The following is a 14,972-nucleotide window of genomic DNA, read 5'->3' on the forward strand; positions in this document are numbered from 1 at the left end:
GAAATCAGGTGAGGAAAAGGGCGAGCTATACGGGACCACAACAACTAAACTAAAGTGACAGTAGCTAACTGTGAAACCCACAAGAAAATGAAAAGGGATATAAGATGAAAAAAAATAATTAAAAAATGGAAGAAATCTTTCTACTGTGGAGCCTCTATTATGGTCGACATCAGGTTTATTCTCGTAGGACAAACCTCAGCGGGAGCTATGCCGTAATGTTTTACATACTGCTGCATAATACCCCTGAAATTGCTTCTTTGTGACCCATTATTTTTGTATCCTCTCTTAGTCTTGCTCTTGATATCCCTATAAATATCTTGATTTCACACTGTGTCCTTACTGTGTTGTACCATTATCTCAGCTCATTTTTTTTATTTTTTTTTGCTATAACCTGGACTTACTGTCCTATTTTTCCTTATTACTGCTCGCTCTGCATTCATGGATTTTCCATATTCCCACCTCTAGTTCCTTTTATCTCCCGCCGCGTATAACCGCGCTGGCCGAAGGCAAACAGCATGTTTAGTGAGATAATAGGTGGCCGTGCTCTCTGTTGCGCCACGCCAGTCATCATGAAACCAGCACATCCTCTCTGGCAAACAGAGCCGAGGACTATCCTCTTCAATCACCTCTAAGCCTTTTCGTGCTACACCTAAAATGAAGGATTGTAGCTACTGGAGTGGAGACAAGCCGCTGTCTGTCTGCTGCAGATTAGCCCATTCACACACACACACACGACCACACATAAACACACATGCAATTACTGCACAAGTAGGTGGCACACTCACACGAGATTAGCAAAGACAGGGGCCCTTGAGTACCTGACTGGCTTCAAAAGAAAGAGGTGAGTGCTGAAAATACCTCGCGAACACTGATGACTAAAAACCATTAAACCGGCTGCCTCTGTGTTGAAAAACCGAAGAGCCATCGAGCCGGAGACTTTAACTGAGTAAGCTCTGGAGGTGGATGAGAGAAAAGGGGAATGAGAGACAGGAGAAGATAATAAAGGGAGTCACTGAATACCTGTTGTGCCACTGTGGACCATTTATCAGTCACTTAAAAAATAACTTTAAAAGCGGCTGAATGTCGAGGAAAGGCTGTTAAAGTGAAAGCTGAGAAATGAATTCCTCCTCACGTCCTAAAAGCAGACCAACACACAGTCAGACCAACATGCTAATATCCAACATTACCAGATGGACCCTGTAAATCATGGACGCTCTTCCTCCGACCATCAGGGAGCATCCTTTAGTCGTTACACCATTCATATCATGTTTCCCCTTTGTGACCAGGCTCACCGCAGCCATTACAGAATTGTCCAGATTATTAGGCTGTAAATTCCAGCCCTCCATCATTAACCCATAATCGTGCCTCTTGCTGGCTGTATTCATTATGCTATTACCATTGGCTGTGTGTGGACGGTAATAGCAGGTTGTAGAATACGGTGTGTCAGTATTGTGTATGACAGATTGTGTGTTTTTCCTATTAGGTTCTGACCACTGGTGAATTATAGGTGACTTGACACGAGGTAAGAGCTGTGTTTGATGCAGCACCCAATTCAAAACTAAGTGGAATATGGTTATCCTCGCTGTTTCTTTAATGTGTTTCACTTCCACAAGTGGCTGATCTATCATTTTAAGTGTCAGGCGCTGCCAGTGGTTGCACAAATGCAGTCTCAATGCAATTAATGTCAGGCAGGAGTCAATTTCGGGGGAAAATCGGGCCCCATTTCCTGCCTACTGATAATAAGACAGAGCCGCATTAGGTTAAATGACTTGTGTTGACACTGACCTGTGGCACCGGTGGCCGAGGACGCTTTTCCCTCTGTGGTTCCTTTGATGGCCTGCACTGAGATCTGGTACTCAGTTCCTGGATAAAGACCTGTGGAAAGACAGTTTTTTTAAACTCTAAAATGGAAAGGATGAAATGGGCTCAGTGGTTCACCAACTTTGGGGAACTCTGAAGGATCACAAGATGACCAAAACCAAAAGAATAGCACAAATTCTGTTTACTTTTTTTGTGACTTTTCTCAATTTCTTGTCTCTTTTGTTTCGTCTAAGAAGGGAAATCAGTAGACATTGATAGTTTTTAAAGGTTCACAAGTCAAAATGATTGGAGCCACTGTTCTATACCATTACATTATCTTCTATTATTTGTTTTTTAATGTATTGTATTACCAGTTTAAGATATAATATATCATGCATGTTTGTCATTTAATAGGATATCCCACTTTTTCTGCATTTGCATGACATGCCTTTAATTTATGCACTTCTTAATAATATTTTTAATTATCGTAATTGCATATCCATGTTGCATATGTATGAATGAGTGTGTTTTTTGAATGCATGTGTGTTCACATAAGCTTTATCTGTAATGCACGTCTGTAAGAAAAAAAAATCTAATATAAAGCATATAGCATGAATCCCAAATTAAAACAACCCCTAAGGTCAACACAATAAGATCCTCTACCGTTAAAAGGTAAACTATAACAGAGTTCAGGTTAAAGAAGGTAAATTCAAGGTCTCCAGTTATTTAAGGCAGCCATGGGATCCTTCAGTTTAAAGCGGTTTACCACCTGAGAAACATCAGGTTACACTCCAACGATTCCAGAAATGTTCAGGTAGTTTTATGTCCTCTGTGCAAACCTGTGTTCCCTCTGCGACAGGACTCACCCACAATAGTGTGTTTGGTGCGCGCCTCCTGGCTCCTCTGCACATCCAGCTCCTCCTCCTGTCCTGCCGGGTCGACGTGTGTGAGCCTGAAGTAATCCACTTCAGCTTGCGGGTTCCTCCAGTCCACCTGAATGGAGACCTCTGTCTGGCCAAGAACTCGGATATCATCAATAGTTGAGACATCTGGGAAGGATACAAGGTTTGGTGGAACTGGGTGTACAGACGTGAACTTCATACTGGAAAGCCGGCGTTAAAGCTTGTGTAATAAAAAGCATCTGCCCCGCTCTGTTCCTTAATGTCCTCAAGTTGGAGAGACAAAGGACAGCGCTCTTTGTCGCGACTCTTTGTACTGTTTGTGTAGACGCTCTAAAAAGGTTTACTATCACTGGGCCACGACTAGCAGTTTGTGAACTGTACAAGAAATGCATAACAATGAAGGATGAGTAGTTAGTATAGGCAAAACAACTCCTAGGTTCAGTCAGTGACCTAAACACAAAAAGGTGCATGCTGGGTTTGGTTAAAAGACAAAATGTGCAAAGTAAATTCTCTAGCATGCAGTGGGGCCTTATTGGCTGATTTTGACAATCCGTGTGTGTTTGAAAGCTTTGTGGAGTGAGATGAGGCAGAGATATATTTTGCACTCAGTATAAATGATAAGAAATAGACTGAAACTGTAGTCGCAGGGTTGATTGCGAAGGACTTCACGGAGCCAAAGCTCAGAGCAAGTGTGCAATATGTCAGTACAACAAGGTGTCGTAACTCAGTGTCCACAGGAGGACACTCTTTTTGCTTTACTATGTGTGTTTATGGTGCAGTCGCTGTGCAATTCTTTTATTGTTTATGCTCCCTGCCTGTATTAGTGATGCTATATTGTGTTGTTGCTTCTATACGGTTAATTCTGTTTGACTTATGTAGCTTAATATTGCTATATAAAGTCAATAGAAACCCATTTTTTGGGTAACAATTGTCTTAGTTTTGTCCTCTTTTCTGCTTAATTCTAGCAGGAGGGTGGTTGTATATGTAATTGATTATCAGCTGTATACCGATGCTGCAAATGTCTATTTATTATTTATATGTATGTATAAAATGTAATGCAGCAATGTTTCCTCAGAGTGCATTTTTATTGAGTCACTTTTTTGTTTTTATCTGATTTCATCCCCATAAAATTGAGTTAAAGTAACAGGACAATTTTTTGCAGCACTGTTTCTACTTTCTCACCGCACGACCCGACTCTGTAGTTCATCCAGACGACGATGACAAGATGCTTTTACACACCTTTTCATGGGAACTTGAAAAACATGTGAGTGCATGTGCAGATAGAGACCATATGACGATATGGAATGCTGTCTGGATTTGTGGTGCACGGTGAAAAAAGACAGAACAGGACCATCAAACAAAACAAATGTCACCAAATGAAAAGGGTTAGCATTTTTTATTTTTTTTATGCCTGCTAATATGTTTTTTCTAAAGAAAACAGAAAAACAGTCACTTAAACCCTCTTTTGAAGTAGATCATTGTTTGAAGTTGAAACGAAAGCTATGCGACCAGTGAAATGTCTGCCTCATGCTGTGTGCTCCTCACACAACCATAAGCCAGATGATGGCGTGTTTTCTTATGCCCATATGGGAATGCCATGCTTCGCAGGGTTTTCCATGGCAAACCGAGCTAACCACATATTAGAGTCTCTCCCACTTTGTAAAAGCCTCACTCACTCCCATCAATCCTGTCGAGTAATCTCTTTCTCTGCACATCTGTCTCCTACCACATCTGTGAGCACGTCTATTTTACATTAAACACATCCGTGGAGCCATTTCCTTGTAATTACCATAAGATTTAATGGTTAACAAAGCAGTGCTTAATGAAACACTTAGCGATGACAGGCCTCAGCTTGTTAATTGCTTTTTTAGCATAGCATTTGCCTAAAATCAGATATGATAGATGAATAAATAAATACTATGAAAAATGCTGCTCATCCTCTGAAAGCAACTGCAGAAAAATCATCAAAGTAGAACAGGCCAGTCATTCACTGCCCATAACAAAAAGTGATATGAAAAGGTTTTATTGATCAAATGTAATCTTTCTTGTTTCTTAAAATGCAACACCTTCTTCCGCTAAACGTTTAAAAGCCTGACATTTAAGTATTTTCATGCCTCATCACACACATACTTACGTTTGACCTCAAATGTGACTATTTAATCCACAGAAAAATCCAGCTAAATCCCTCAGACCTGCGGGCCACACCTGGCCTCGCAGCCACACGAGTCTGTAATAGGTCACATCTGTCTTTCCTCTAAACCGCCTCATTTAAAGACAACATGCTGCACCCAGCCCAGTTCCACTCAACCAGCAACGGAGCTTAGTCTGACCAACGCTAATTTACTCACAGGAAACACACTTTTTAAAAGCCTCGCTGTTGTTTCCCAGCCGTCTGCGCTTTACCTGTGGTGGCTTCGATCTTGTCCGCTTCGCTCTGGATGTCCTTGATGACGGCATATACCTGGACGATGTAGGTAACCCCGGGAACCAGTCCTGTGATGAGGTAGGAGTTCTCTGTGTTGGGGATCCGCACCTAAGACACAGAGGGTTGAAAGAATTATATGTATTTGACACAGATGTGACTCGAAAATGAAGTAAAATGTGACCTACCTGCTCCTGGGCGCCCTCATCAAATTTGGGATGATATGTCAACACATAATACTCAGCCCCTCGAACAGGCTCCCACTCGACCAGGAGGGAGACGTCAGTCACCTGGACCAGTCGAAGACCCTGAGGCCCGAGGACTGAGAGACAAAGAGGGAGGTAGACAAAGACAGGGTTTAATAAATAAACAGTTTTGACTCCTTAACTGTTATCAGTTTCCCTCACTGTTATTCTTATTTTATTTATTTATTTATTTAACCTTTATTTAACCAGGTAAGTTAATTGAGAACTGGTTCTCATTTTCAATAACGACCTGGTCAAGAGGTGGCATACAAACGAGATGAACAGGAAAAACAGATTACATGTACAACAACTCACACAATGTTACGCAAAGACTTGTGAAATAGAGAGGCTAATATATTATATTTTATCATGTCATTAGCCAAAACTCTCTCTCTGGTTATTGATTAAATCCCTACAAACTAACCTCTGTCTGTCAGAGTTCTACATTTAGATATTTATTCCATGAAAATAATGCCTTCCTGCCTTAAAATGTCTTAGATGTAACTCTACAATGTTGGCTTCCTCTAGAATATGCAGATCTATGAAGTCCATGCCCGTCGCTCCGCCCACACCTCCTCACTTGCTGCAGCTCGAGCACACCAGCTCGAGCCCGCTGACTCTGCTCAGACATTGCAAATATACTGTCCGCTACACGACGGCAAGCTATAAAACTGGAGTAATTCAGTGATACATGTTAAGAGGAGACACAGCGGAACTAAAAAAAAATAGCAAAATAGTGAGAGATCCTGCAACTGAAATCAGAATGAGCGACTGAGGATGAAATAGTGGCAGCATGAAAAGCAGATATGCTGCCAGAAATGATGTTTTGTTTAAAACCCAGGCAGGGACGCAGTTGTGTTGCAGAGAAGGATTGGTTCTTTAGGTTTATAATGTAGGAAACTCTGAAAGCCTGAATCTGCCTTTGAGACGCATATCAGTGCAGCTTCATTGTGCAGTTGCAGCCATGAACATGATGTGAACATGATAACAAGGTTGAAAAAAAAAAATGTAATTTTCACCAGAGGGACCCTGGAAACTTATTTCATTAATCACCCCGTTACAAGGAGCAAAGAATAAATTATGAACCAGGCAAAAGCAATGTGTTATTTTCAACACTGAGGTTTTCTTCCCCAACTGGAAAGAACTACTGCTTTCCTTTCCGGTGGTTATACAAGGCCAGCATGCTTGAATGAAAATGATGGAAAAATTATAGAAAGGTGCGGGGTGGGTAGGAAGGTATATAACTACGGGGGAGTACAATAACAAAACAGCGGCCAAAAAGACAGAAGACGGCGCGTCAGCAGTGTTGGGGGAGCGAGGCTTTCCACAAGCAAGATGAACCGTTGTGAGGGTGCAACAGAGGAGAAATAAAAGTTAGACGGTGGTAGATTTAAAAAAGCAAAACGCGGCACACAAAAAAGCATAAGCGCATTTCAAGAGGAATTTGTGACACGAGCGGTGAAGGAGTCTGTCGTGACTTTGGCGGGGAAGGAATTCACATCAGGTTCAGATGCTGCTCCACAAGGCAAAGTCAGGAAGCTTAATGTTTTTCCTCAAATGCAGCAGTCCAGTTCCACGTCCCCTTGTTGCTACTCCAGGCACGACCATCAACAATCTCAGGCCTCGAAAAAACATCTCTGAACTGCCGGGGTGAATAAATTAACATAATAAGATCGGAAAAGTGGAAAGTAATGATGATTTGTGTCTTCTCTGATTGAAAATTAATGAAATACCATTTGAGGAAGGAAAATGTGAGTGAAGCAGCATGTCTGGGCTTCTTAAAAAGACCGCAAAACCTTCACCATAATGAACACAAACAGCAACGGATCTGTGCTGATGTGACTCCATCAGTGTCTTCTCTTCTTTTTTGTTTGTTTGTTGGTCTGCGTCCTATTATGTTTGCCATCTGTTTTATTAATATTACATATGTGAGTCATTCCTGAGCCAGCAGACAAAAAGGGAAACTAGAGAAAATCGCCAAATATGGTTTCAAGTCGAGGACAAAGTTCAAAGACCGCATTATGTTAAATCTGATCTCTTTAAATGTGTCTATTAATGAAAGGAAACATTTTGGGGCCGCGAAAGAAGATTCAATAATAACGTTGAATCCAAACCATCTGCATTGTGTTGACGTAGCTTTTAGGAATCTCACCTGCATTATATTCAGATTACCTCATTAGATGCGGTTGCTTTTTTTACTGTAATCTGATGGATAGACACGAGTTTCAGGCCAGTAAGAATATCTGCCTTTGATGGTGAACGCAAAAAAACAACAGTAACCCTCAGGATGTTAACATCACTGGCAAGGAATGAAAAGTTCACCGCAATACATGTGCAGTATATCTAAAGTCCTGCTATAAGCCTCGCTTTACCATCATCGCCCGGAGAACAGATTGACATCCATCATCCAGGTGTTGAAATGGCAAATGTCCACATAAAACAAAGAATGTCTGCACTGTTTTGCTTGTATGCTCTTCTTCTCCCGCTGCTTATTACCACTGTTATTACTAACACCTAAAATCAACACAATGTATTTTTTTTTTTTCTTACCTCCCACTTTCAATTCCACCCTGACTTTTCCTCTGACACAAGCCACTGTTGATGTTGGACTCCGTTCAATAGCACCTACACACGAAGCTGCAGCTCCGTCTGTAGCTATTCTCTCCCTTCGCAAAGCAAAGCAAGGCTAGAAGAGACTGAATTGTCGTCTAAGGATTGACACGGCTGAACTCTACACCAATTCTAGTTTCTAAAACTCTAATTTGGAACCTAAAACGGTTTGTAGATGTGCTTTTCATGAATCAACTCAATATGAAGAATCACCTGCTTTAAAAACTAGAGGTTAACCGCACAGATGAGTGTAGACAAATAGAGCAATATTCTATTAGCGGCAGAACTCATTTTTGTGCTGATCACTTGCAGCCAAATCTTCACTATTACTGTGGAATTGACTGTTGCAGTGTGAACTCGGTGCCCGTGCCTGGAAGCTGCTGCTCACGTTTCTGCTTTCTTGGCATTAAATTGCTGCAAAATGCAATTTTGTCCTCCTGCTCCTGAGGCGGTACAGTAATAGAAGGTTTGGTGAGCAGTGCATTTAGCAGGAAAGGTGATGATTGTTCTGCAGGGTACAAGCCAGATGGCGCTCCAAAAAGACTGATGGGTCTTCTTATATTCCTGTGGTATTATGTGACCTGATGTCATAAGTTGTCTGGAGGCCAAAGATGCAGTGGTCACGGGGTCAGCCTGCTGAAAGGGCCCCTTCAGCTGTTATATCTGAAATAACTGCCGGGAGAGATGCTTTGAATTCCACAGATGTAGGTCACAATGGCCATTATGATGACTGAAATCACTTCAGGTTCAGTTAAAAACACTTGCATAACTGAGCTGACCAATTACTGCAAACGGTTAGCAGCGAGGATTTAGTGGGTGAGGCAGCTGTTTTAAGGGAGCTGTTAAAGCTGTTCAAGTCAGGTGTCGTAGGCGTCTTATTTTTGCTGGTGTCGAGTTGTTGACATGATGTTGCAGCAAAGCCAAAGCGACAGCCGCCAGTAAAACAGCCTGCCTTGTACACCTGCATGAATAAGACTGAATGTTACTCGTCGGGTAATTGCCGCTCAACTAATGCATGAGCCGGCTCTGCTGAAATATGAATGAAACAGATGGTAGCAGATAGCTGACACAAGCACAACTGCGTTACTCTTCAGAATTATTCAGGCAGGTCCTAAAAGTTTTTACTAAATGACGAAGGATAGGAATTTATACGAAGGTGAACTGGGCATTAGGGGCACGTGTTATAATTTTGATGGTCCCCGAGCTCCTTGTAGCATCTGTGCTCTTTGAGATAACAGGTAAAATGCTCACCTTAATGTCAGAGCCACAGAGGTGACTGTATAACAAAGTTAAATGTGAATCCTTAAGTCTCATGAGAAACACACATCAAAGCAAATGCAAGCTTAGGTCAAACATACAGAATAATAAAAAGTTCAGGGGGGAAAAATGTTGACTCAGACGCTAGTTGTCTCCACAGAAGTCTGTGGACTGAGGCTACCTTAATTCAGGCACCTTATCTAGCTTGAGGTCATGGAGCTAAACACTGGTTCTTCTAAAAGTAAATTAACCGGCAAAGTCGGAAAACTCCAGAGGACCATTTCAAAACACTGAAAACACTGTTCTGAAAGTATCTCTACAATGCTGAAAGACTATTTTGTGTGAGTTCCACTTCTTCTGGTGGGCCACCTAATTTTGGAAAACGGCACGAGAAAAAAATGATCGAATTGTGATTTTTTTAATCATGTCATAGCTACGCATATTATGTTTATCGATAACTTTGAGAAAAATAAAATTAACGACATATTGAGGCTTTCTTTCTTGCAAAATTATCTTTCACATTGATCAATATGTTCATGGTACAGTTCAAACAGGAGCAAAGAATGATTTGTCTTTCCTTGTTGACACTCTGAAAGAATTTTGCCTCTTTATTGAAAACCACTATTGCAAATCTGGTTCCAAACAGTATTTTGAATAGCTTACCTAGTGAACAGTCCTCCCCATAAAAGCCTTCATCGCAGACGCACTGGCCGTCCACACACTGGCCGTTGCCGATGCAGTCATTGGGACACTTCTGGACGCTGCAGTCCTCGCCGGTGAAGTGCGGGAAGCACACGCATCTCCCGTCCACACACTGTCCCTTGTCGTTGCAGTTGTCCGGACACATCAGCTGGCTGCAGTCATCTCCCGTGTAGCCCTGATGGCACACGCATTTCCCGTCCACGCATCGACCGTTGTCATTGCACTCGTCGGGGCAGGAGGACGTGGAGCAATCTGGGCCTTCCCATCCGGGGTTACAGAGGCAGCTGCAGGAGTCGTGCTGGTAGGTACCATGGCCACTACAGCTTGTGTCCACACCTTGACAGACAGATAGGGGAAATGATTGTAGTTACTTGGACGCCGTCTCACATTTTTTATGGATTACATCCCTCCACATATGCATATCAGAATAAAATAGCTGGCTTAGAGGAAACACTGTTGTCAGGGTGTAAAATAAGTCTCCTGCAACCTCCACTTTCCCCTTGTTTTCCCAAAGGTTGACTCGCCATCTCGGCTTTCCAACTATATTAGCTAGTAACAAAGCCGTTATGCCTACCTGCAGCGCCGCCTTTTCCACAGCATCCTTGACTACATTGCGTCTTTAGGTAGTTGACTTCTTCTTCCAGTCCGTTGACTCTATACAACAGAGACTTGAAGCTCTCCGACTCATCACAGTCACACTTTGGTGTCTGTAGTCTAATGTTGTGTTTGAAGATAATATCATTCTCTCCATTTGTTGTGGTCTCTGTCTGCAGACCTATAAAATATGACAAAATTAATTTCTTAATTACCAAATATGCTAACAGGCTTCCCAGTGGTCATACACAGAAGTAGCAAGCATTAAACACAATTAAAAAGTGAACAGCCCAGAACTACCAATACACAGAGGAAAAGCATACACATACCCATACTACTATGTCTGTAATTGTTTCTAGTTGTGCTTTCTCTGTCAATCTCTTATTAAGCTCTAGCTTTGTTCATTACCTGTATTGTCCTGCATTGGCACGCTTTCTAGTTTACAACTGGAGCTCCCAGGGAGGTCAATTTTATAGACGTGGCTGAAGGTGACTCCCTGCTCTGTGGCTGAGGGGTCCGGGTGGTTGGTGGCCGAGCTGAAGTGCGACACGGTGCAGAGTAGGGCCAGTAGGCACAGGGCCCTCCACAGGAGTCTAGTGGTCATTGCTGGAGGTCAAAACAAGAGTATGCGCTCGTTAATTTGTCTTCGCTTTCCTGAAACACAGACATCAAGTGCGCACGCTACACACAAACTTTTGACTGCTGATGTGCATTTGCTGAGTTGTGGAGAAAGCGTAAGCATTTTAATTATTTTGCATGAAAACTCTTAATAAAGGAAGGATTGGCTCTTTCCAGACTAACAACCTATCCTCAAAGCATTGTTTCCAATCAGAAGAAGAAGCATTATCACTGCACTGCTCATACATCCATCAGCAACTGCATTAAAACCACCCGGCTAACATTGTGTTGATCCCCTTTGTGCCGCCAAAATAGTTCTGGCCCATTAAGGCATGGACACAGGAGCTGTGGGGATGTCCTGTCGTGACTGACACCTGGGCCCTGTGGATCCTCCATGAATCGGGCTTGTTTTGGTGCATTCCACTGATAATTGGATTGAAAGTTGGGGGAATTTGCTGGCTGGGTCAACAGCTTGGGCTCTTTGTTGTGTTCCTCAAGCCGTCCCTGTTGGGAAGTACTATTGCCAGCAGTGGGCATGCTTGGTTTGCGCAAATGTTTAGGTATATAGGTGATGCGTCCACATGAATGCCAAGACCCAAACTTTCCCAGCAGAGAACTGCATTGAAACAAGATGTGTACCTGTCAGTGGCTTTAATATTGCGGCTGAAGAGTGTATGTAACATAATAAAAGGCATATGTCAACCTGTTTGTTCACTTTCTCTCTGAGATGGTTCGTTGTCTGGGAGTTTTAACTTTCATGTTCATCAGGCGACACAAACTGCCCTAAAAAATCACTTCCCCATACACAATGGACAAGACGAGTAACAGCTGTAAAATGGACAATATATTTTTTGAGTATCAAGCCTCTCCCAGAATAACTTCTTTTACTATCATAATTTGATCCCGTTGGCCCAGTAGTGTTTGGAAAATGTAGCCGAGCCACATGACAAAGAGCCAAGAGAAGTCAGTTTGGTCAGCCGGCAGAAGTCTCAGACACACATGCTCTCAACTGGACAGGAACTCTGATCTTTGGGCCCAAAATGCAGAAGCATGAAGAAGCCCATAGAAACACGGAGGAGGGCTTTTTGGTGTTGCATGTTTCCCAAAGGGTCGAAATATACAAATTAGCTTTTAGGTAAAATTGCCAAAAATTTCCAAGCATCTCACAAGTGAATATTGTTGCTGTTTTGTTGTTGCAACAGCAACTACTGAGGAAAACAATGAACATAATTGACTAGACAATAACGCCACCTTAAAAGAATTTAGCAAATTGCCAAATGATAACAATCTGAACTAAAACAACAACTAGATTTTGACACAGTTCCAGATCCACAAGAGGGAGGATGGAGACTCTGTTATTGCTGGTATTCTTGCTGGTGGTGCAAATTTCTCACAAATGTGCAGTTAATCAAATTGTATAGACTAAAATTAGATGAAATTAAGTTCCTTGGGGGCCATTAAGCAGTTCTCTGTTTTCCTCTCTTTGTAATCCAGCCCTTGTTCGCACTACTAAATACTAAAATACTAAAGCTAAACACATTGCAGACTGTTAGACACATCAGAGTCTCCCAGAGTGGCATGAGTGAAAGCTTCACAGAGTTGACTTGAATTATTCCATCTGTTTTTTAGTGCTGCTCCCTACAGTTTGTACAGATTGTATCTTTGGCTCGAGCCATGTGCAACAGACCACTGAAACTGTAGCCGTTTGTCGTTGCGCCAGACTGAACCTGAGTCTCCGGGTCGAGAGAGGGTCACATTTGTTCTCTCCACACTGTCAGTGTTTTATAAAGAGCTGAGGACAGAAATACTGTCGGGACGATACAAGTTACATTACATTCAGTGGGGCACGCTACTGTATATTTAATCACGGGAAACCTGAACCATTACGTCACTTTGTGTATGTGTGTTCGTGTGTGTGTGTGTGTGTGTGTGTGTGTGTGTGTGTGTAATGATGCTCTCACTCCACAGAATGGCAGCAGAAAGTCAGCAGTCATCACTTTGCCAGAGATCCTTAACCATAAATTGTGCTCTGTCAGGCGTTTCAAAGCTTCGGCGAGCTCACAAGCGCGATGATGTCATTGTGTCTTAATGAAAGTGATGTCATGTGAACCTAAAACTTTGCAGCGGCTTCCCCAAGAAACCAAATTACACGCTTTCAGAAATAGCGCGCCTGTTTTAACCTTCACAAGGCTCCTTTTTTTTGTACTTTGGTCAGAATTGAAGTTTTTTTGGTGTAAAAGTTTAGAAAGTGGCAAAAGGAACTTCTGATCTAACTGCGCTGCGCTTGTGTGGTCTATGGAAACAGAAACCCTCTAATAGAGTGAATGAAAGTTCAGCAATAAAGTGTGTGGTGCTTGACAGTTGGAAACTACATAAAATTATATAGCAGGACACATGCTTGAATATGTTGGATTTGCTTGAAGTGACAGGATTATTCGATGAAACATGCAGACAAAGTGAAAAAAAAGCAGAAGCATGGGAAAGCAACAGATTAGCGTTGTCTCGGATTTTACAACCACAACATTGTGATGGTAATATTAATAATAACTGTTTTCTTCAGTTTTTAGCTGTACTTTGTTAGAATCTGCCAAGGACAGTTAAATAACTTTGCTATTTTGAAACTTATTCCAGTGTTCGATGATTTGCTGGAATTTTGAAGAGTAGAAACTGATCACCTGGAAATCCCTGTTGTTATAATATCTGCTCATTAAGGATCAAAAGAATACAACAGATGGAAAAGTAGAAATATGCGCACACAGAGAAACAGATTCTAAAAATCCTGTTGGACGCAACGCCGGCCAGAATATTAGGATGTCGACAAGTGGACCCGAAACCTGCCACTCATCGGGCCATTTTTAAATGAACAGAGCTTCGGAGTAGGCATCCCCCAAGAAACGGAGAATACCTGATACTTTGAGTTCTATGTAAATGCATGACATATTTTCAGCAGCTATGGTGGAAAGCTGCTTCTCTTACTTAACTGGACGCAATTTGCTTTCAGCGAAGTTGGCATATAAATCTGATGATTTCTACAGGATGTAACTTAAGTCACTCTGTGATTTAAAAATGCTCCGGTCTTTCTTTAAGGAGACAAATAGCTGTATAATTACCGTGACCTGTTTCTAACTAGTCCAAACTCAATATGCTCGACCTTATGTGGTTATTTTAGCTGTCTGCTTTTACTGCTGCTGGTCAAAAGCTTGAGGTCGAAGGCTGGTGCCTGTGCAAGCAATCCGAGCTATGACATCGCTGGGAAATTGTTTATTTTACCCTCTGCGGTGGTCAGAAGTTGGACTTTAGAGAGTGTTTGATCAATGGCCAAAGCTTAATAAAGTAAACCAGAGATGAATTGAAGAGACATTAGGAGAAGGAAATGGAGGGAAAGTGGGGGATGAAAAAAGCGGAAAGTGAGAAAGACAAAGTGAGTGAGAGCAAGTGAATAGGTGAGAGAAGGAATGATGGAGAGTGTTGGTGAAGCACTGACAGTCCAGCAGTTAGCCACATTATAGACAGTATACTATAGCCATGTGTAATGGCACTGAGCACTGGCGCACAGAGATGCTTAACAAGCATGTTTATAGCTCCCTGTCAAGGTTTTATTTGATGCTTGCCGTTTTCAGGCCTTTTTTTTCTTTTTTTTTCTTATTTCTCTTGGAGGAGACGGGCCTGTGACTTTCCAAGCATAGCACAGGACCGCCACTGACTGCTGAGAATGTCCTGGTGTTCGAAAGAGAGACAGATGGACGGATTAATGGAGAGAGGAAATGGGGAATGGAGAGGGAAGTGGGACCGTCACAATTAGGAATCACTGCCATGGAGATG

General features: G+C 42.2%; 1 protein-coding gene across 4 annotated transcripts in view; it reads right to left on the reverse strand.

Annotated features, from left to right (window-relative positions):
• The window catches only part of tnn (tenascin N), a 40,252-nt gene that overhangs the window by 21,967 nt on the left and 3,313 nt on the right, over nucleotides 1–14,972 (reverse strand). For all 4 annotated transcript variants that reach the window (XM_008299605.1, XM_008299603.1, XM_008299604.1 and 1 more), the window contains exons 2-8: nucleotides 10,941–11,138; nucleotides 10,513–10,713; nucleotides 9,900–10,274; nucleotides 5,313–5,446; nucleotides 5,106–5,235; nucleotides 2,667–2,849; nucleotides 1,786–1,875 (exon numbers count right to left, since the gene is read on the reverse strand). In XM_008299605.1, coding sequence (XP_008297827.1) covers nucleotides 1,786–1,875; nucleotides 2,667–2,849; nucleotides 5,106–5,235; nucleotides 5,313–5,446; nucleotides 9,900–10,274; nucleotides 10,513–10,713; nucleotides 10,941–11,136 — 1,309 coding nt within the window. In that variant the 5' untranslated portion in view covers nucleotides 11,137–11,138. The remainder of the gene's footprint in view (nucleotides 1–1,785; nucleotides 1,876–2,666; nucleotides 2,850–5,105; nucleotides 5,236–5,312; nucleotides 5,447–9,899; nucleotides 10,275–10,512; nucleotides 10,714–10,940; nucleotides 11,139–14,972) is intronic.

The sequence above is a fragment of the Stegastes partitus genome, unplaced genomic scaffold (genome assembly GCF_000690725.1).
Source record: "Stegastes partitus isolate 25-593 unplaced genomic scaffold, Stegastes_partitus-1.0.2 Scaffold1437, whole genome shotgun sequence".
Lineage (NCBI taxonomy): Eukaryota > Metazoa > Chordata > Actinopteri > Pomacentridae > Stegastes > Stegastes partitus.